This window comes from Eleutherodactylus coqui, chromosome 12, assembly GCF_035609145.1.
Source record: "Eleutherodactylus coqui strain aEleCoq1 chromosome 12, aEleCoq1.hap1, whole genome shotgun sequence".
In the NCBI taxonomy this organism is placed as follows: domain Eukaryota; kingdom Metazoa; phylum Chordata; class Amphibia; order Anura; family Eleutherodactylidae; genus Eleutherodactylus; species Eleutherodactylus coqui.
In genome coordinates, this window is record NC_089848.1 from 115,270,997 (window position 1) to 115,288,525 (window position 17,529).

General features: G+C 43.4%; 1 protein-coding gene across 5 annotated transcripts in view; it reads left to right on the forward strand.

Moving 5' to 3' along the window:
- Positions 1–17,529, forward strand: part of LOC136586642 (uncharacterized) — a 48,075-nt gene that overhangs the window by 12,166 nt on the left and 18,380 nt on the right. For all 5 annotated transcript variants that reach the window (XM_066584798.1, XM_066584797.1, XM_066584801.1 and 2 more), the window contains exons 3-13: positions 1,527–1,643; positions 1,803–1,919; positions 3,773–3,886; positions 4,786–5,316; positions 8,543–8,674; positions 11,779–11,886; positions 12,015–12,134; positions 15,049–15,186; positions 15,296–15,373; positions 16,429–16,549; positions 17,034–17,132. In XM_066584798.1, the coding sequence (XP_066440895.1) occupies positions 1,527–1,643; positions 1,803–1,919; positions 3,773–3,886; positions 4,786–5,316; positions 8,543–8,674; positions 11,779–11,886; positions 12,015–12,134; positions 15,049–15,186; positions 15,296–15,373; positions 16,429–16,549; positions 17,034–17,132 (1,675 nt within the window). The remainder of the gene's footprint in view (positions 1–1,526; positions 1,644–1,802; positions 1,920–3,772; positions 3,887–4,785; positions 5,317–8,542; positions 8,675–11,778; positions 11,887–12,014; positions 12,135–15,048; positions 15,187–15,295; positions 15,374–16,428; positions 16,550–17,033; positions 17,133–17,529) is intronic.

The following is a 17,529-nucleotide window of genomic DNA, read 5'->3' on the forward strand; positions in this document are numbered from 1 at the left end:
GGCCGAGCATTATCCTGCTGGAAAATGCCTCTTGGAAGCCGCCATGAGAGGAACACATGAGGCTGCAAGATGTCCTGAACATATCGCTGAGCTGTCATTGTCCCTCGTACCACTACTAGGGGTGACCGACTGTCGTATCTGATGGCCCCCCAGTCCATCACACCAGCAGGGGACAGTGTGCAGCTCCACAGCAATGGCAGGATTGAGGCGCTCACCCCGAGGTCTCTAGACATGAACCTGGCTGTCGTCACTGCTCAAACTTAACCTGGATTAGTCGCCGAATAAGACTTATAGCAGTCCAGTTTCGTCATTAATGAAACTAATTAATCAAACTAAGGCGATCGTGGGTGTCAAAGGCAATATACATAATGGGCGCCGTGAGACCAAATTTACTTCTGTCAAACACATGAAAATGGTTCAAATTGATACATGGGTGTCTAACGATGGTGCCACCTGTCTCTGGATGGTGGGCAACAAAGTAATTGGAGCTGCTCATGCTTGTTGACAAGTCAGACTATCATCTCTACTGGTGGTCTGTCGAGGGCATCCTGAGCATGGCCACTTTGTGTGTGTGCGCCCTCACGTATCCACTGGTCCCAACACCTCCTAATAGTCTGGGCAGAATGGCCGGTGGGCGACAATTCATCCATATGACCATCCAGCTTCTCACATCCCAATAATGCGCCCCTCTCAGACTCTGGTAGCGGGGTGACATCTCTTCTCTGCATCGTAGAGGCGTCTAGTGGTCAACAAGCTCCACACCAGCAGAAGAGGTCACTACAGATAAGGAGCCTCCCAGACCCTTTTATAGGCCAAGGGGGAACCACTTTTAGGGTCTCGGATCACAAGTCCGTTCATCTAATCACCACAACTCTAATCATTTGCATATCTGCCTGAGATGGAACTGCATGCCAAGTTTTGCAGCAAAATGACAACTTCTTCTAGGAGCTGTTTTTTTTCCCGACAGTGTGTATGTTAGGAAATTGGTATTTATAGCAATGTCATGTTGTTGTAACATTTTATCACTTATAACGTAGCCGACCCTTCTGTGCTGGACTGACCGTTCTAGCAGACATTTTCCAAGTCTTGTGCCATAGTGGTAATTCTATGGATGATTGGGGTTGTATTCCTAGTGATACAATAACCCTGTACTTGCTCATTTATTTGGCAGTGTTTTGAAGCGGAGCTCGCTCAGGTCCCTTCCTACATCATAAATCATACAGGATTTCATTCTACCTCTCCTCGCTGATCGCTCCTGCCAAACCAGCTCCCCATAGTTTCCATAGCAACCAACGTCCAGCCATTCTTTCTACTTGATGTCACTTATAGACATGGCTGGTTCACATTCATATCTGCTTAAATCCCCCCTACCACATCCGTCTTTGATGCTGAGCACCTTAAGGAGTATGTTGTGTTGAGTCATCGCTGCCATGTGTTCTCCGCTACCTATATCCTCTACCTCCATGCACCACACCATGGGAATTTCTGCACCTATCTAATATTTTGCTCTTCTTCCTCTCTTCCAGGTTAACGCTTCCTTGCCAGCCACCGACAGCCCACGTAGACCGGCACCGCCTTCAGCGTCTTCATGCTCCTCTTGCACATGCGCTCAGTCTGTGCCCCAGTCCTCTAAAGCTGCACAGGTAAAGGTTGCATAGATGGCGCAGACATGATTGCTCCAGCAGGGGACTACAAGGCCATGTCACCCCACTGCGGCTTCACCCGAAACCTTAATTTTCTTTTATTTGAGTGACGTTTATAATTATGAAGTCTTTCAGGTCTCAATGTGTTTCTTGCTGCAGGCTCCCGACTGTGGGAAATCATCTGACGTCCGATTCACAGCTGCTGAGCCCAGGCCACAAGTGTCACACTGCGGCACAGGAACCACGGTGGTCAGCCCCCAGCCCGGCGTCAATCAAGTGAGTTGTCGGAGGCCATATATGTAAAACGATGGGCGTTTTACATGAAGTTGTCCGTCTTTTGTGGCTATAACAGCCTTCACTCTTCTAGGGAGACTTTCCAGTAAATTCTGGGGAGTCGGACTTTGTTTCACATTTGAGGTCAGGCGCTCATGTTTTGCAGGGTCGGTCCAGTTCATCCCAGCAGTGTTGGATTGAATTGAGGTCCAGGCTCTGGGCAGTCAGTGGAATTTCTCCACAGCAAACGTTACATACTATCGGGGTTATTTGCTATGTATTCTGCGCCCGAATACAGCCGTAGAAAAGATGCAAATTTTTGTACAAGCCTGCTTTGCCCAAAAACGTTGAGATTTTTTTCTTCTGCGTTTGCCCCGCCCCTTTTTCAAAAATTGGGCGAGGCTTGTCGAGTGGAAGAGAAACCGCCCCACACTGACAGATTTATGTATAATTTACACCAGAAACTGCCGTAAATTATGCCAGACGTATACACCTGGTCGGGACCAGGCATACATTTCTGTGAAGGCTCACAGAGGTGCTGGGGATGCACTGAATGCATGAAGAGGTATGCGCCTCTTCATGCATTGAGCATGTCAGCGGAAATCATACTAAGCCCATCGCAGGAAATGCTGGCCTTAGTAAATTGCCTTCTATATCTTTATGCAAATATGAGGGCAGGGAGCAACTATTATGTATAATGGCTTGGTATGCTGCAGGATTGAACCTTCACTGCAAAAAAAAGGGTCTCAACTCTAATAAAACAGCCCCAGACCACTACCGCTCCTCCTTCATTTTACTGCAAGCACTAAGCCGTACGGTAGGTCGCGTTCTTCAGGCACCAACCAAACCCAGATTCATTCATCGCCTCGCTGTCAGATGGTGAGAGGCGATTCATCATGTTTCCAGCGCTTTAGAGCCCAGTGACAATATACGTGCTTTTCACCACTCCAGCTAATGCTTGATGTTGTGCATGCTAATCCTGGGCTTTTGTGCAGCTTCTCCTCCATTGAAACTCATTTCATGGAGCTTTTGATGTAGCTCTTGTGCTGATGTCCCTCTGGATCTCTGTAGTGAGTGATGGGACAGAAGGTAGGCGATTTACACCTTCTACACACTTCAGCTCCCAGTAGCCTTTGGGTTTATATGGTCACCGCTTCATGCTGACCTATTACTTCCGTTTTTACAGTAGCAGCTCCTGCGGGAGACCAGTTCAGATTTTACAAATTTTAGAAAATGATTATGACATCCTATGACCATCCCACTTTTACAATCTATGAACTCTTCGGTATTTGGGTGAGGACACCCGTCCTGTCGAGACGCAGTTGTCATGCGGCAATAAGCTGCTGTAAGTCAGTTCTTCATGAGCGAGCTCAGCTGATGCGGTGATTTTGTTAACTATGGATTAATTGTTTATCCATAGGTTTCTCTCTGAAAGTCTTCACATGTGCAGGAAACGCATGTTTCAAATTGGATACATGTAATCAAAATGTAACGAAATGCCAAACTCATTGATACATTATACTAACCATCAGTGCTATAGATATGGACTTTAATTTCATATTTTAAAAAACTCATTGCATCCTTAGCAGCTTGGTGACAAAAGCACATGCTGTCAATATTCATAAGTTTTCAATAAAACGAATGAAATGGAGAAAAACCACGGCTGTCATACCACATCCTAACTGCATTGTGTGCCCATACCCTCAATCGTACTGTTACCAGTTTTTGCATAGGGACATATGGATGTGTTCCGGATTATGTGCACCCTTTTGGCTAAAGCGCTTAATTAGCAGGGGTGTCAACTCACTTTTAGCGCTATATAGTACATTACCTTTTGACCTTTCATTATTTCACAGATCGTTCTCAACTTTTGTGATCAAGGAAAGGGTCTTACACTGGATAATGTGTCCTCTGAAAGCGTGCCCCAGTTTCCGGGAGCATGTCACTGCCCGCAGAAAGTGGTCAAGCAGGTAAGATGGTCATGAGAATAGGAGCCTGTCACAGATTATAGGCTGAAACATCTACTTGGTGGAGCATGGCTCTTTAAAAGACTTGTAGTTATAACTGTTGAAGTGTTTTCAGCAAGGAAGGTGTACATCTTTAATGAAATGACGTTTTTGTGAGAAGCTTCATATAGTCATCTAATTAAAGGGGTTGTCCCGCGCCGAAACGTTTTTTGTTTTTTTTTTCAATAGCCCGCCCCGTTCGGCGCGAGACAAACCCGATGCATGTGTTTAAAAAAAAAAACGGACAGTGCTTACCCGAATCCCCTCGCTCCGGTGACTTCTTACTTACCTTGCGAAGATGGCCGCCGGGATCTTCTTCCTCGGTGGACCGCAGGTCTTCTGTGCGGTCCATTGCCGATTCCAGCCTCCTGATTGGCTGGAATCGGCACACGTGACGGGGCGGAGCTACAAGGAGCCGCTCTCCGGCACGAGCGGCCCCATTCCACACGGAGAAGACCGGACTGCGCAAGCGCGTCTAATCGGGCGATTAGACGCTGAAAATTAGACGGCACCATGGAGACGGGGACCCTAGCAATGGAACAGGTAAGTGAAAAACTTCTGTATGGCTCATAATTAATGCACAAAGTACATTACAAAGTGCATTAATATGGCCATACAGAAGTGTATAGACCCACTTGCTTTCGCGGGACAACCCCTTTAAAGATGCCCCTTGCCCCAGGCGGGAAGATGCGTGTAATATGATTTGCAAGCCTTGGTTCACCTGCTCCACATTAGCACATCGGGTCTGAGAAGACTGAATTTATTCTACACTTTTTTATAGATATTTTTGTCAGGCTGTCCCTTGCTTTGCATTTTACAAGATGCAGATCTGTAGATTCACTTTGCCCACTGATTCTCCTCAGGTTGTTCTCATCTTCTTGGATCAGCCACGAGAATCCGTTCCCCCAACGTTATCTCAGGAATCTCCTCGCACATTAAGCTCTAGCACCCAAACCGAATGGAGAGATGGAAAATCCGAAACCAAGGTCCATCCAGAGAGACCTATCCACCTTCCGTCATCTCCCCAGCAGATCCTGCATCAGGAAGCAAGCACACAGACCAGTACATGTATGGAGGTCAGCTGTTCACAACAAAACTGTGATATACAGGATTCCCACGAACCAATGGAGAGTTCCTCCAATAATAATGAAGTCAGCAGTAGTCCTGGGGAGTGTTTATCAGCATTCAAATCAGGTGAACCAGACCGGCAAGCCCTACAGTCCCAGCAGGAGCTTATACAAAGTACCCAGAATGATGTAGCCGGAGGAAAAGCTGACTTAAATGATGTAATCCCCATCTCAGTCAAAATTCAACCAGCCCCTGAAAGTTTGGACAAAGAATTAGAACATGGACCTTGTATGGTGCCCACCTCCAGTGCGGAATCACAGACTCCGGTAACATTTACGATCATCCATAAAAATGGCCACAAACCTAGCTGATGCATCTCAGTCCTTGTTCGTAGTTTTTCTGAAACTTTTCAGTTAGCATTTAATGCTTTATTTATGGATACATAAGCTGCAAAATGAAATGTTGACCTTTTTCTAAGGTTCTATCGTATAATGTACATGAGTTCTTTAAGAGGGTTAAACTCTTGCAACGTTTTGATCAGTGGGATCTGGGTGCTCAGAGCTTCACTGATCGCTGAAATAGAAGGGGCTGCAGCGTCCACACGAGTGCTGTGTCCCTCCGCCTGCCTTCCGACTCCTCTAGGTGGCTGAAGACTGACACATAAATGTCTATGCATCAGTCTTCAGCTGCCAAGAGGATCGAAGACAGCCAAAGGGACATAACGCTTGTGTAAGCGCTACAGCCCTTCAATTCGAGCAATCAGTGGAGGACTCGGCACCCGAACCTCCAGTAATCAAAACTTTGACATGTTGCTCTGACATGTCGGAGGTTTTAAAAAAAGTGCCGACTCTTTATCCCCTTAATGCCACAGGATGTGCCTACTTGACACAAGAAGTAAACTTAGATTGTGGATGGCGCGGGATCATAAGCTGAGCCTGCGCTATCCTGCTGCAACAGAGGGGATACATGAGGACAGCGATTCCCGCTGTTAACCCCCTACATGCCACGATCTGTGTAGATCCCGGCATGTAAAGGGCGGACAGAGGGAGCATCAAAGAAGTTGCCGTGGTAACAAGACACCAGATACTGGTGTCCTGGCCTGCCATTTCCTGTGATCGCTATCGTATGTGATAAAACATTGCAGTACAGAAGTCCTGCAATGCATTATCATAGCTGTTATATTTCAAGTTCCCTGCAGGGATATAAAAAAAAAAAATGTAAAAAACATGGTGTAAATTTTAAAAAAAGGTGAAAAAATAACAAAACCTTTTTTACGCATTTTCCCCTATTTTGCATTAAAAAAAAAAATTCCACAGATTTGGTATCGTATCTGTAACGACCTGCACAATAAGTTGAACACCATATTTTTCCTGCACAGCAAAGGCCATAGACCCCCCCCCCCCCCCCCCAAAAAAAGGAGGCAAAATGCTTAGATTTCCAAAAAAGGGTTTTTATTGTGCAAAAGTGGAAAAACCTAAAAAAAATTATAATATTGGTATCTTCTTAATCGTACAGACCCGCAGAAACAGCGCATCGTATCATTTATGCTGTAGGATTTAGCGCTGTAAAATACATTATATGCACCCAAAAATAGTACCAATAAAAACTGCAGTTTGCCACGCAAAAAATAAGCCCACATACGACCATGTCGGCAGAAAAATAAAGTTATAGCTTTTGAAAAGTGGAGATAAAAATCCCAAAAAGGTTCTTGCGTCCTTATGCCTAAAATAGGTCATGTCCATAAGGGATTAATCAAAATGAAATGCTTTTTGCAACTTTTTAATTTATGCTCTGTTTAGGGACTCGTGCCCACGGCCGGGTCGGATTCCCACTGCAGAATCTCTATACTCGCTTCTCCGGATCCCCCGTAAGTGCCTCAGTCGGCGCGCATGCACAGTGCCGGGCATGACGCAGATTTTCGCGGTACTTTAGCAGAATATCGTGAAACGGACAGCTTCCATTGACTGCATTTTTTCACCCAGAGTACAACATGCTGCAATTCTACCCCGCGAGAGTCCTTTACCATTGCAGGTCTATAGACTATTACTGCGGAATTCGCGCCGGGCGTCTGGCTGTGAATTCTGCAGCAATGATCCGTCTGTGGGCATTAGCCTGTAGTCCTATGAAAGATCTTTGCTTGCTGACAGTGATGAGGATCATTCTCGTTCACATTCAAAGTTGAAACCATGTCCTGACCTAGTCCCGGTCACAGAGTAGAGAGTTTGCTTCAGTGTGTCACTCTAGGCAATTCTCTGTGAGTTAAATACAACCTCATTGTCTGACTGGTTGTTACTACATTTGTGTTTTGTAATAGAGCTCAGTTGTGTGAGCAGGACGTGGGCAAGATTAGGGTTTTCAGCATCTGAATGTTAATCGGGATGTGTTCTTTCACTGACAGCAAGCATATTACCTACCGTAAGGCCTAGTCTTATAAAACCTTTTACTACACAATGACTAAGCTTTATTTATATAAGGCTAAGGGCTCATGTCCACGGGCAAAATAAGAATTAAAATCCGCAGCGGATTTTAACTCTTCTCCTGCCCGCGGATCCGCACCCCATAGGGATGCATTGACCACCCGAGGGGTAGATAAATACCCACGGATGGTCAATAAAAGAGATTTTAAAAAAAATGGAGCATGAAAAAATCTGGACCATGCTCCATTTTCGTGCGGGTCTCCCGCGGGGACAGCTCCCACGGGCTTCTATTGAAGCCTATGGAAGCCGTCCGGATCCGCGGGAGACCTAAAATAGGAATTTAAAAGAATTTACCCATCCGTAGCGGACCGGGAAGGTCTTCTCTTCCTCACGGCCGCATCTTTCTTGCTTCGGCTCGGCGGATGTGCCCGGCGCATGTGCGCGGCACGTCGGCGACGTGCCGCAGCCGTGACGAGTTCATCCGCCGGCCGAAAAAGAAGATCCGGCTGTGAGGAAGAGAAGACTTTCCCCGCCCGCTACGGATGGGTAAATTCTTTTAAATTGCTATTTTCAGCGGGGCAGGAGGGACCCGCTGCAGATTCTCCATGTAGAATCCGTAGCGGGCCTGATTTTCCCCGTGGACATGAGGCCTAAGGCTAATCTCACGCAGCCGAGCACAATATTGGGCCGTGAAACTCGGCCCGATATCGCGCTCAGGAATCGTGATTTTCCCTGCAGATGCGAGGCGTTTTTGTGTTTTTATAAATGCCTCGCATCACTTCAGGGAAGTAGCGATCGGCAAGTGTTTCCCATTGTTTTCGGTGGGAAACCTCGCATCGCACTCGCGTGCACATTGCGGGCATGCGTTGCCACGGGACGTAAATCTCACTGAATGTACGTAGCGGGACCGCATGGAAATTCTGCTTTCCCGCCTGTATTCCGCTGTCGAAATCTCTCCCCGTAGAGAGAAGAGAGCCGCAGTGGAAACGGCGATACAATTGACATGTCATGTATTAAAGGTCTTACATGGTTCAGACATTGACTTACAGAGTAACTACCTATGGGTGATACTAAAGGTACAGCTTTTTTTTTTCCGCAAGAGACCACTTACAATTCCAGCACTTTTCATTAACAGCTTACTGACAACCAAGAGCCAAGACATATTGGGAAATGTGAGCAAAGGCCAGAGAACCCTCCACAATCCCCCCGGTGTCCTCACAGCCAGCAGACCTCCAGACAATTCTGTTTGAATCCATCTATAGACCAGGTAAAATAACGAGCTGTGTAGTGTATGAGTGATTATATTGTGCCAACCCCAGCCAGCTGGGCAGCACCAGCTGATCGTACCAGATTCTGGTGAAGCTAATTAAAGACCTCAGTCCATTTGCAACTGTATTTTCCACTTGTCTTTTTAATTCTGTTCTTGATTTTTATTTTATGAGGACTGTTTCAAGAGCCAACCACTGGTATTGGTGTGTCTACTGCTTAAGAGCAGCTACAATTACTAGTAATATTGGCCATTGGTGTGAAAAAAAATATTCCTTAGGCTGGCTTCACACGGGCATCAAAATCCTGCATAAACATGGAGTCATACACATGAGCGATGTTTTCTGCATGGCACTGCGATGCAATGTTGTGCAGGAAACAAATCGCAGCGTGTTCTATCTAGCTGCGTGCTCTCGCATCGCAGCAACCATTGTTTTCAATGGGAGAAACTCTGCGCTCCTCTGCTGCAATTGTGACAGCCGTACCGGAGGATCCCTGCATCCCCAAAGTGATTGTGCTTCAAAAATATTCAAGTACCGACCTGTCACTAACTACTATAATACTCATGCCTCCCATGGACAAGAATGTATTACTACTGCCCTCTCCGAACAAAAATATAACTGCTGTAATACTGCCCCCTATGTACAAGAATATAACTACTAACTGGAAAGCCTCGTGTGGCGCAGAGTGTTAAGGCAGCAGAAATGCAATCCTAAGCCCTTGTTCAATCCCCACATGGTTCATGTAGCCGGCTCAAGGTTGACTCAGCCTTCCATCCTTCCTTACCTGAAAGCTCTGTGGAATAAGTTTGCGTTATGCAGATAACCATTTATTTTTATTTTATTTTAACTACTATAATACTGCCCCTATGTACAAGAATATAACTACTATAATACTGCTCCCTACGTACAAGAATATAACTACTATAATACTGCTCCCTACGTACAAGAATATAACTACTATAATACTGCCCCCTACGTACAAGAATATAACTACTATAATACTGCCCCTATGTACAAAAATATAACTACTATAATACTGCCTCCTATGTACAAGAATATAACTACTATAATACTGCCCCCTATGTGCAAGAATATAACTGCTATAATACTGCTCCTTATGTACAAGAATAGAACTATTATAATACTGCCCCCTATGTACAAGAATAGACCTACTATAATACTGTCCTCCTATGTACAAGAATAGACCTACTATAATACTGTCCTCCTATGTACAAGAATAGAACTACTATAATAGTGTCCTCCTATGTACAAGAATAAAACTACTATAATACTGCCCCCTATGTACAAGAATAGACCTACTATAATACTGTCCTCCTATGTACAAGAATAGAACTACTATAATAGTGTCCTCCTATGTACAAGAATAAAACTACTATAATACTGTCCTCCTATGTACAAGAATATAACTGCTATAATACTGCTCCTTATGTACAAGAATATAACTGCTATAATACTGCCCCCATGTACAAGAATATAACTACTATAATACTGCCCCCTATGTACAAGAATACAACTACTATAATACTGCCCCCTATGTACAAGAATAGACCTACTATAATACTGTCCTCCTATGTACAAGAATAGACCTACTATAATACTGTCCTCCTATGTACAAGAATAGAACTACTATAATAGTGTCCTCCTATGTACAAGAATAAAACTACTATAATACTGCCCCCTATGTACAAGAATAGACCTACTATAATACTGTCCTCCTATGTACAAGAATAGAACTACTATAATAGTGTCCTCCTATGTACAAGAATAAAACTACTATAATACTGTCCTCCTATGTACAAGAATATAACTGCTATAATACTGCTCCTTATGTACAAGAATATAACTGCTATAATACTGCCCCCATGTACAAGAATATAACTACTATAATACTGCCCCCTATGTACAAGAATACAACTACTATAATACTGCCCCCTATGTACAAGAATATAACTACTATAATACTGCTACCTGTGTAAAAGAATATAACTACTATAATACTGCCCCTATGTACAAGAATATAACTACTATAATACTGCCTCCTATGTACAAGAATATAACTACTATAATACTGCCTCCTATGTACAAGAATATAACTACTATAATACTGCTCCTATGTACAAGAATATAACTACTATAATACTGCTCCTATGTACAAGAATATAACTACTATAATACTGCCTCCTATGTACAAGAATATAACTACTATAATACTGCCCTCTATGTACAAGAATATAACTACTATAATACTGCCCTCTATGTACAAGAATATAACTACTATAATACTGCCTCCTATGTACAAGAATATAACTACTATAATACTGCCTCCTATGTACAAGAATATAACTACTATAATACTGCCTCCTATGTACAAGAATATAACTACTATAATACTGTCCCCTATGTACAAGAATATAACTACTATAATACTGCTCCTATGTACAAGAGTATAACTACTATAATACTGCTCCTATGTACAAGAATATAACTACTATAATACTGCCCCCTATGTACAAGAATATAACTACTATAATACTGCCACAATGTACAAGAATATAACTACTATAATACTGCCCCCTATGGACAAGAATATAACTACTATAATACTGCCCCCTATGTACAAGTATATAACTACTATAATACTGCCTCCTATGCACAAGAATATAACTACTATAATACTGCCCCCTATGTACAAGAGTATAACTACTATAATACTGCCTCCTATGTACAAGAATATAACTACTATAATACTGCCCCCTATGTACAAGAATATAACTACTATAATACTGCCCCCTATGTACAAGAATATAACTACTATAATACTGCCCCCTATGTACAAGAATATAACTACTATAATACTGCCCCCTATGTACAAGAATATAACTACTATAATACTGCCCCTATGTACAAGAATATAACTACTATAATAGGGCCCTCTATGTACAAGAATAGAACTGATTCTTTGGGCATTATTAGGCAGTGTGCCTCCTGAGTGTGAAGAACATTCACAATATTACACATAGCAGGATATGTATGTTTGTTTCTTTATAATAGTTGGTAATCTTTGTGTTCTCTGTCCGCTCAGTGTGTTGGAGATCTGCTGGAGCAGTGTCATTTGGCATCTCCTTGTGTTCCACCTTGTGTTTCCTCCTCTCAGTGCCCCTGTATCTCAGCCAAGCGCTGTGTCAAGCAGGTTAGTGTATATAGCCTTGTCCCTCTAAATAGGTGATAAGTAACTCTTTTTTTTTTTTTTAATTTTAATATAAAACAAGTAAGTAACTCTTAAAGGAAAATGCTCCCAAATATTTTCTGTTTTTTTAGATTGTACTTAATTTTGTGGAGAAAGAGAGTACATCAGTGAATCAAGAAGTTCCGACACCCTGCACCTCCCGGGACTTATCACATCCAGTAGTCACGTCCCAGCAGCACCAGGAAACACAGGTAGGTCCTAATCTGCATCTTTTCTCCTTGACCAGTTGGTTGTTGATCTGTAGAAAGAGATTCCTGATGTCTGCTCTAAAGCTGGCACATGACATAAAGGTAGTCCTCCGACCAATGGGTGTTCTGATTTTAGGATCATGTATTGGAGTCTCTATCATAAAACAATTGGTAAATGTTATTGTACTCACTAAATGACAGCTCAGCGATATGTTCAGGACATCCTGCAGCCACATGTGTTCCTCTCATGCCGGCTTCCAAGAGGCATCCTCCAGCAGGATAATTTTGACCGCACACACAAGGGGTCCCAGGAATGTCCCCACAACATTGTCACACTTCCGTGGCTGCCTGGTCGCCAGATTAATCGCCAATAGAGCATGTATGGGATGCCAACTTTGACACATTACAAGTTTGCACAATCTAGAGGCTCCGTTACAGCAAAGGTAGACCGATATATGCCGCAGGATACCATACAGAACCTGAATGCCTCCATGCCCAACCGTATCACATCTTGTATACAAGCTAGAGGTGGTACAACAGGGTATTAGAGCCTCCATGCCCGCCAGTATCACATCTTGTATCCAGGCTAGAGGCGGTACAACAGGGTACTAGACCCTCCATGCCCGCCAGTATCACATCTTGTATCCAGGCTAGAGGCGGTACAACAGGGTACTAGACCCTCCATTCTCATCTGTATCACATCGTGTATCCCAGCTAAAGGCTGTTCAACTGGGTACTAGAGCCTCCATGCCCAACACTATCACATCTTGTAGTAAAGCTAGAGGCGGTACAACAGGGTACTAGAGCCTCCATGCCAGCGCGTATCATATCTTGTATGCAAGAAAGAGATGGTACAACAGGGTACTAGAGCCTCCATGCCCACCTGTACCACATCTTGTATACAGGCTAGAGGCTGTACAACAGGGTACTAGAGCCCCCATGCCCACCAGTATCACATCTTGTATCCAGGCTAGAGGCGGTACAACAGAGTACTAAAGCCTCCATGCCCACCAGTATCACATCTTGTATCAAGGCTAGAGGCGGTACAACAGGGTACTAGAGCCTCCCTTCAAGTTTTCAGTTTTCCACATTAAATTACACTGGGGAACAAAAAAAACAAAACTTTTAATGGTGGCTGAAATTTTAGACCTTATTCTGGGTATTTTTTGTGACGCTGATTACAAAAAATCCCATCCATTTCGTCCTAAGAACTCTCTCTAGTTTTTGAGATATAACTGATGTTACCTTTTTTATATTTTTTCTTTATTTTCCTGCCAGTATTTGCTTACTATTAGTACATATCGCCACTATTGCACATCATACTTGGTTTAGCTTGGTTACATGGAGAAGCTAAAAGCAGGTATATTAGATGGACCGCAAATCCGGGAACTCCTAAAAGACCAGTGCTTCCAAGATTCAGTGGACAACTTTGAAGTGCACCGATTTTCCCCATTTAAGGGAAACCATTTCTTCCTACTCCAATTTGGTAATCGGAATAATCCCCGGATCAACAACCCTTTTGGAAGTTCTAAATGATTATAACACATAATATTACGCTCAAGAAAGGCGTCCAGGGTCCCCTTGAACTCTTTTTATCGAATTTGCCATCACCACATCCTCAGGCAGAGAGTTCCATGGTCTCACAACTCTTACAGTAAAGAACCCCCTTCTATGTAGGTATAGAAATCTTACTTCTATCAACGCTACAATCAAACATATAGTGTGTCATTCCATTCCGACAACTACTAGGGGATGGATTTTTATTTTTTTTTATGAGTGTGTATACCAGTCACTCCTGGTTCCTCTTCCATTTCAGGCAGTTCTGCACGCAATGCCAGTATCAGGACCTTGTGTGCTAGTTTCATTCCTTGATGGTGGTCTGTAAGTTGAGGACAGCTGCATTAAATGGTGCCATGAACTACCACTTGGACTTTGTGCAACTTTTGGTGCTGTTTGGTCTGATTGGCTGAGAGACGTCACTTGGCTGCATCCCTGCCTCCTTTTGCCATTGTTATTAAACAGGTGCCATGACCAGGGTTATTTAGAGATTGCCATCACCCCTTAAAGGGGTTGTCCCACAAAATAAAGTAAAGTTAAACACTTCTGTATGGCCATATACATGCACTTTGTAATATACATCGTGCATTAAATATATGCCATACAGAAGTTATTAACTTATCTACAGGGGGTCCCCCCCCCGTGCTGGCGTCCCCGTTGCCATGGTGCCGACCAAAGTACTCCTCTGGTAGCTGGATCCGTAGCGCTTGCGCAGAGACTAATCCTCTTCAGGATGATCTGTGCTCGCGAGCTGCGTCCTGACTCCTCTCTCGGCCGTCCTCTTCTCTGCGTCATCGCGTTGCTCCGCCTCCGCCACGTGCGGCCGATCAGCCAATGAGGTGGCTGGAATCGGCAGTGGAGCGCAGACTGCAGAAGAACACCCACGGTGCACCGTGGGAGAAGACCCGCGGGGCACCATGGGAAAAGACCAGCCGCGCCATCTTGGACAGAAGAGTTTTCAAAGTTGCTGAACGGGGATCCAGGTAAGAGAATTTTTTTTTTTTAAATAACACATGGCTGCGGTATTCCCTTTCAGTAACTGGGGGACTGGGCAAAAAAAAAATTTTATGTTTTGGCGCAGGACAACCCCTTTAATTAGCTGGCTCCAAATGTTCCTATTTAAGGGGGTTGAACCTAGTATCACTCATTGACTTACATGTAAAGTGACTGTCATGCACGGCCACTTCTCTGCTAGGAATGGGAATTGGGCACCACATTACTGAGGTCTGTGGGAGTCTCCATGATCAATCCCCCACAGTCGGAATTCAATTATTTCAAATCCAGTCCAGTCTTTAATTGTACATTCCGCATATTTGAATCCATACCGCCCATGAAATTCATGATGTTTTTGTCTTTCCAGACTTGTGATAACTTCCTGCAGCGAACACCACAGAGAGCTAAAGAAAAATTAAAAGGCCTGCAGAGTCCTCCAAGGCCTGCAAAGAGTCGCAGTTGCCCACCTGTACCAAACGCACATACAATGTTATTAGTCAGTCAGGTGATGCACTTTTTAAGTTAAAGGTTTTATCCCACTAAAAACATTTTGCACCACTCCACAGCATGGCTGATTAATGACTTATATTCCTGCTATTTGCATTCCTTCATAGGAAGAAGAGAGCAGCTCTAATCATCCTATCAACAATGGGGTGCTTCCTCGGGACATAAGTAGCAGCCTAGAGAATAAGGTATTTTTAAACATTCCCAGTATGATCTTATCTACATCTGTGCATTACATATAAATGTAATACACAGATGTAGATGTAGAGAATCACCGCAGATGGGTACATGCTGAAGCGGTTGTAAAGAAGAGTTCTACTGTTGTGACAAGGCCTTTAAATTGCTTAAACAGTTCCTAATATATTGATAACAAGATTGACCTGCTGGCTGCAGAAGGTGACCCCATCTATTAAGGCCCTTTTACACGCAGCGATTATCGCTCAAAACTCGTTCAAACAGACAAAAATGAGCGATAATTGTTACATGTAAACGCGGGCAGTCGTGCACTATTCATTCAATTATTGTTAGCCAAGGTTTTTAGGCTGGCATAAAATCCATCGTTTGGCCGCTAGAAACTTGTTGAGTTTGAATGCAGTTCGTTCAGTCTTTCCAGCGGCTAAACCATGGCTTTGTTTGCTTTGCATATTCAATTGGTGTTCTACTCAGCAGCTAGGAGAGCAATGGAATGTGCCGACTGGATATTTGCTCAGCTGAGTGAAGTGTTTATGCAATAACAATGGCCTAAACACACACCCAGCTGGGCAAACAACTCCTGGAGGAAAACGCAGATGATTAAAGCCATTAACTGCGCGTGTTACTTAATGCCAAAATTTCGGCAGTTTGTTCAGTCGTTCTGCCGTTTTAAGCAATTATCTTTGCATGTAAAAGGGCCTTTACAGCAAGCACATTTCCAGTGGTTTTGCTTCCTATAGACAGCAGCTAATGGAAACAATATTGGTGATAACTTTTATGATTTAAAATTACCTTTTAAGCAACTTCCAGGGTTGTACATATGTTAGGCATTCACTTAAATAACAAGTGGTGGTATGGGATAATACAGTAGGGCTAATGGATTTTTGCTCTCGCTAATAGCGCCTCTTTATTATGAGCTGCAAATGAGAAGTTGTAAAGTCTGTGCACTGTTAAATAAAAGCAATTCATAGGTTGTTAGGCTTGGCGGTTCTTTTCCCATCTCCTTCCTCTAACAGCCCTTCTCTGATCTTTCTCTGAATTTTACACACAGGTGACATTTGAAGATGTTGCTATATATTTCTGCAAGGAAGAATGGGAATTGCTTGGGGCAACTGAGAAGAATCTCTACAGGGAGGTCATGTCTGACAATTACCAATCTTTGATCTCTTTGGGTAAGTCTGTAAATTCTGCAGCATGAACAAGCTGATTTTGCCCCCAGGACACTGGTCATACCCTATAAGATATTTGCAGCACTTATCGGCCTCATTGTTTCATGAATTGCATTGCCACAATTATATTTTCTTATACTGATTTAGATGCTATAGTAAAAAAAAATTGGAACAAGTCCCTAATTGGTTACGACTTATGGATCAAGTTTCAATTTGCTAGGACAAGTCAGTTTGTAACATCCGCAAAGCGATAATTGTATTTTCAGGTTGAATTGCAGCAATTATCGTTACATCAATGAGCATTTTTTTGGCACAAACTATTTGACTGGTTCCAATACAACCAGGGCACATCACCTTACTGGTACCCGTGGAAACACATCATAACAGCCATCTTATGTACACTGTTACTAATATCATGAGTGACCAAAACATACATATGCATGTATTCCATTATTACCTCTCCTTATAGTTTTATTCTTCACCTTAGGACTCCTAAAGGAGAAGCCCGACCTTGTGTTAAGAATTGACAATGAAGAGGAGAATCTCTGGGTTAATCAAGAATCTCACACAAGAATCCGTCACCATGGTGGGTGCATTCTCTTTTAGTATTAAATGGGTTGTTCAGTTGCTTCACCATTTACAATATTTTTGCTTTATGTCAGTGAACGAAAACTTTTATTCTTTACTTAGGAGACTGTAAACTTTTTTTAATAAAGCCCCAGTGGCAGATCCTAGTGTGGCATGTAAGCGGCTGCACTTGGGGCTTCTGCTAAAACATCCTTATCAGATTCTTTAAACCAGAACACACGGGAAGAAAAGGGTACAAAGTGCAGGTAACCTACCCTGTAAGGGTTCCAGCATATCCCCCCACTGCTCGAGGGAACCATGACATGCCGTAAAGAGCACCGCCAGTCAGAAGAAGCCGGCGGTGGTGATATCAAAGATGGCGCTGGTGTGCGGAGTAAGAACCGAGTGGCAAGGCT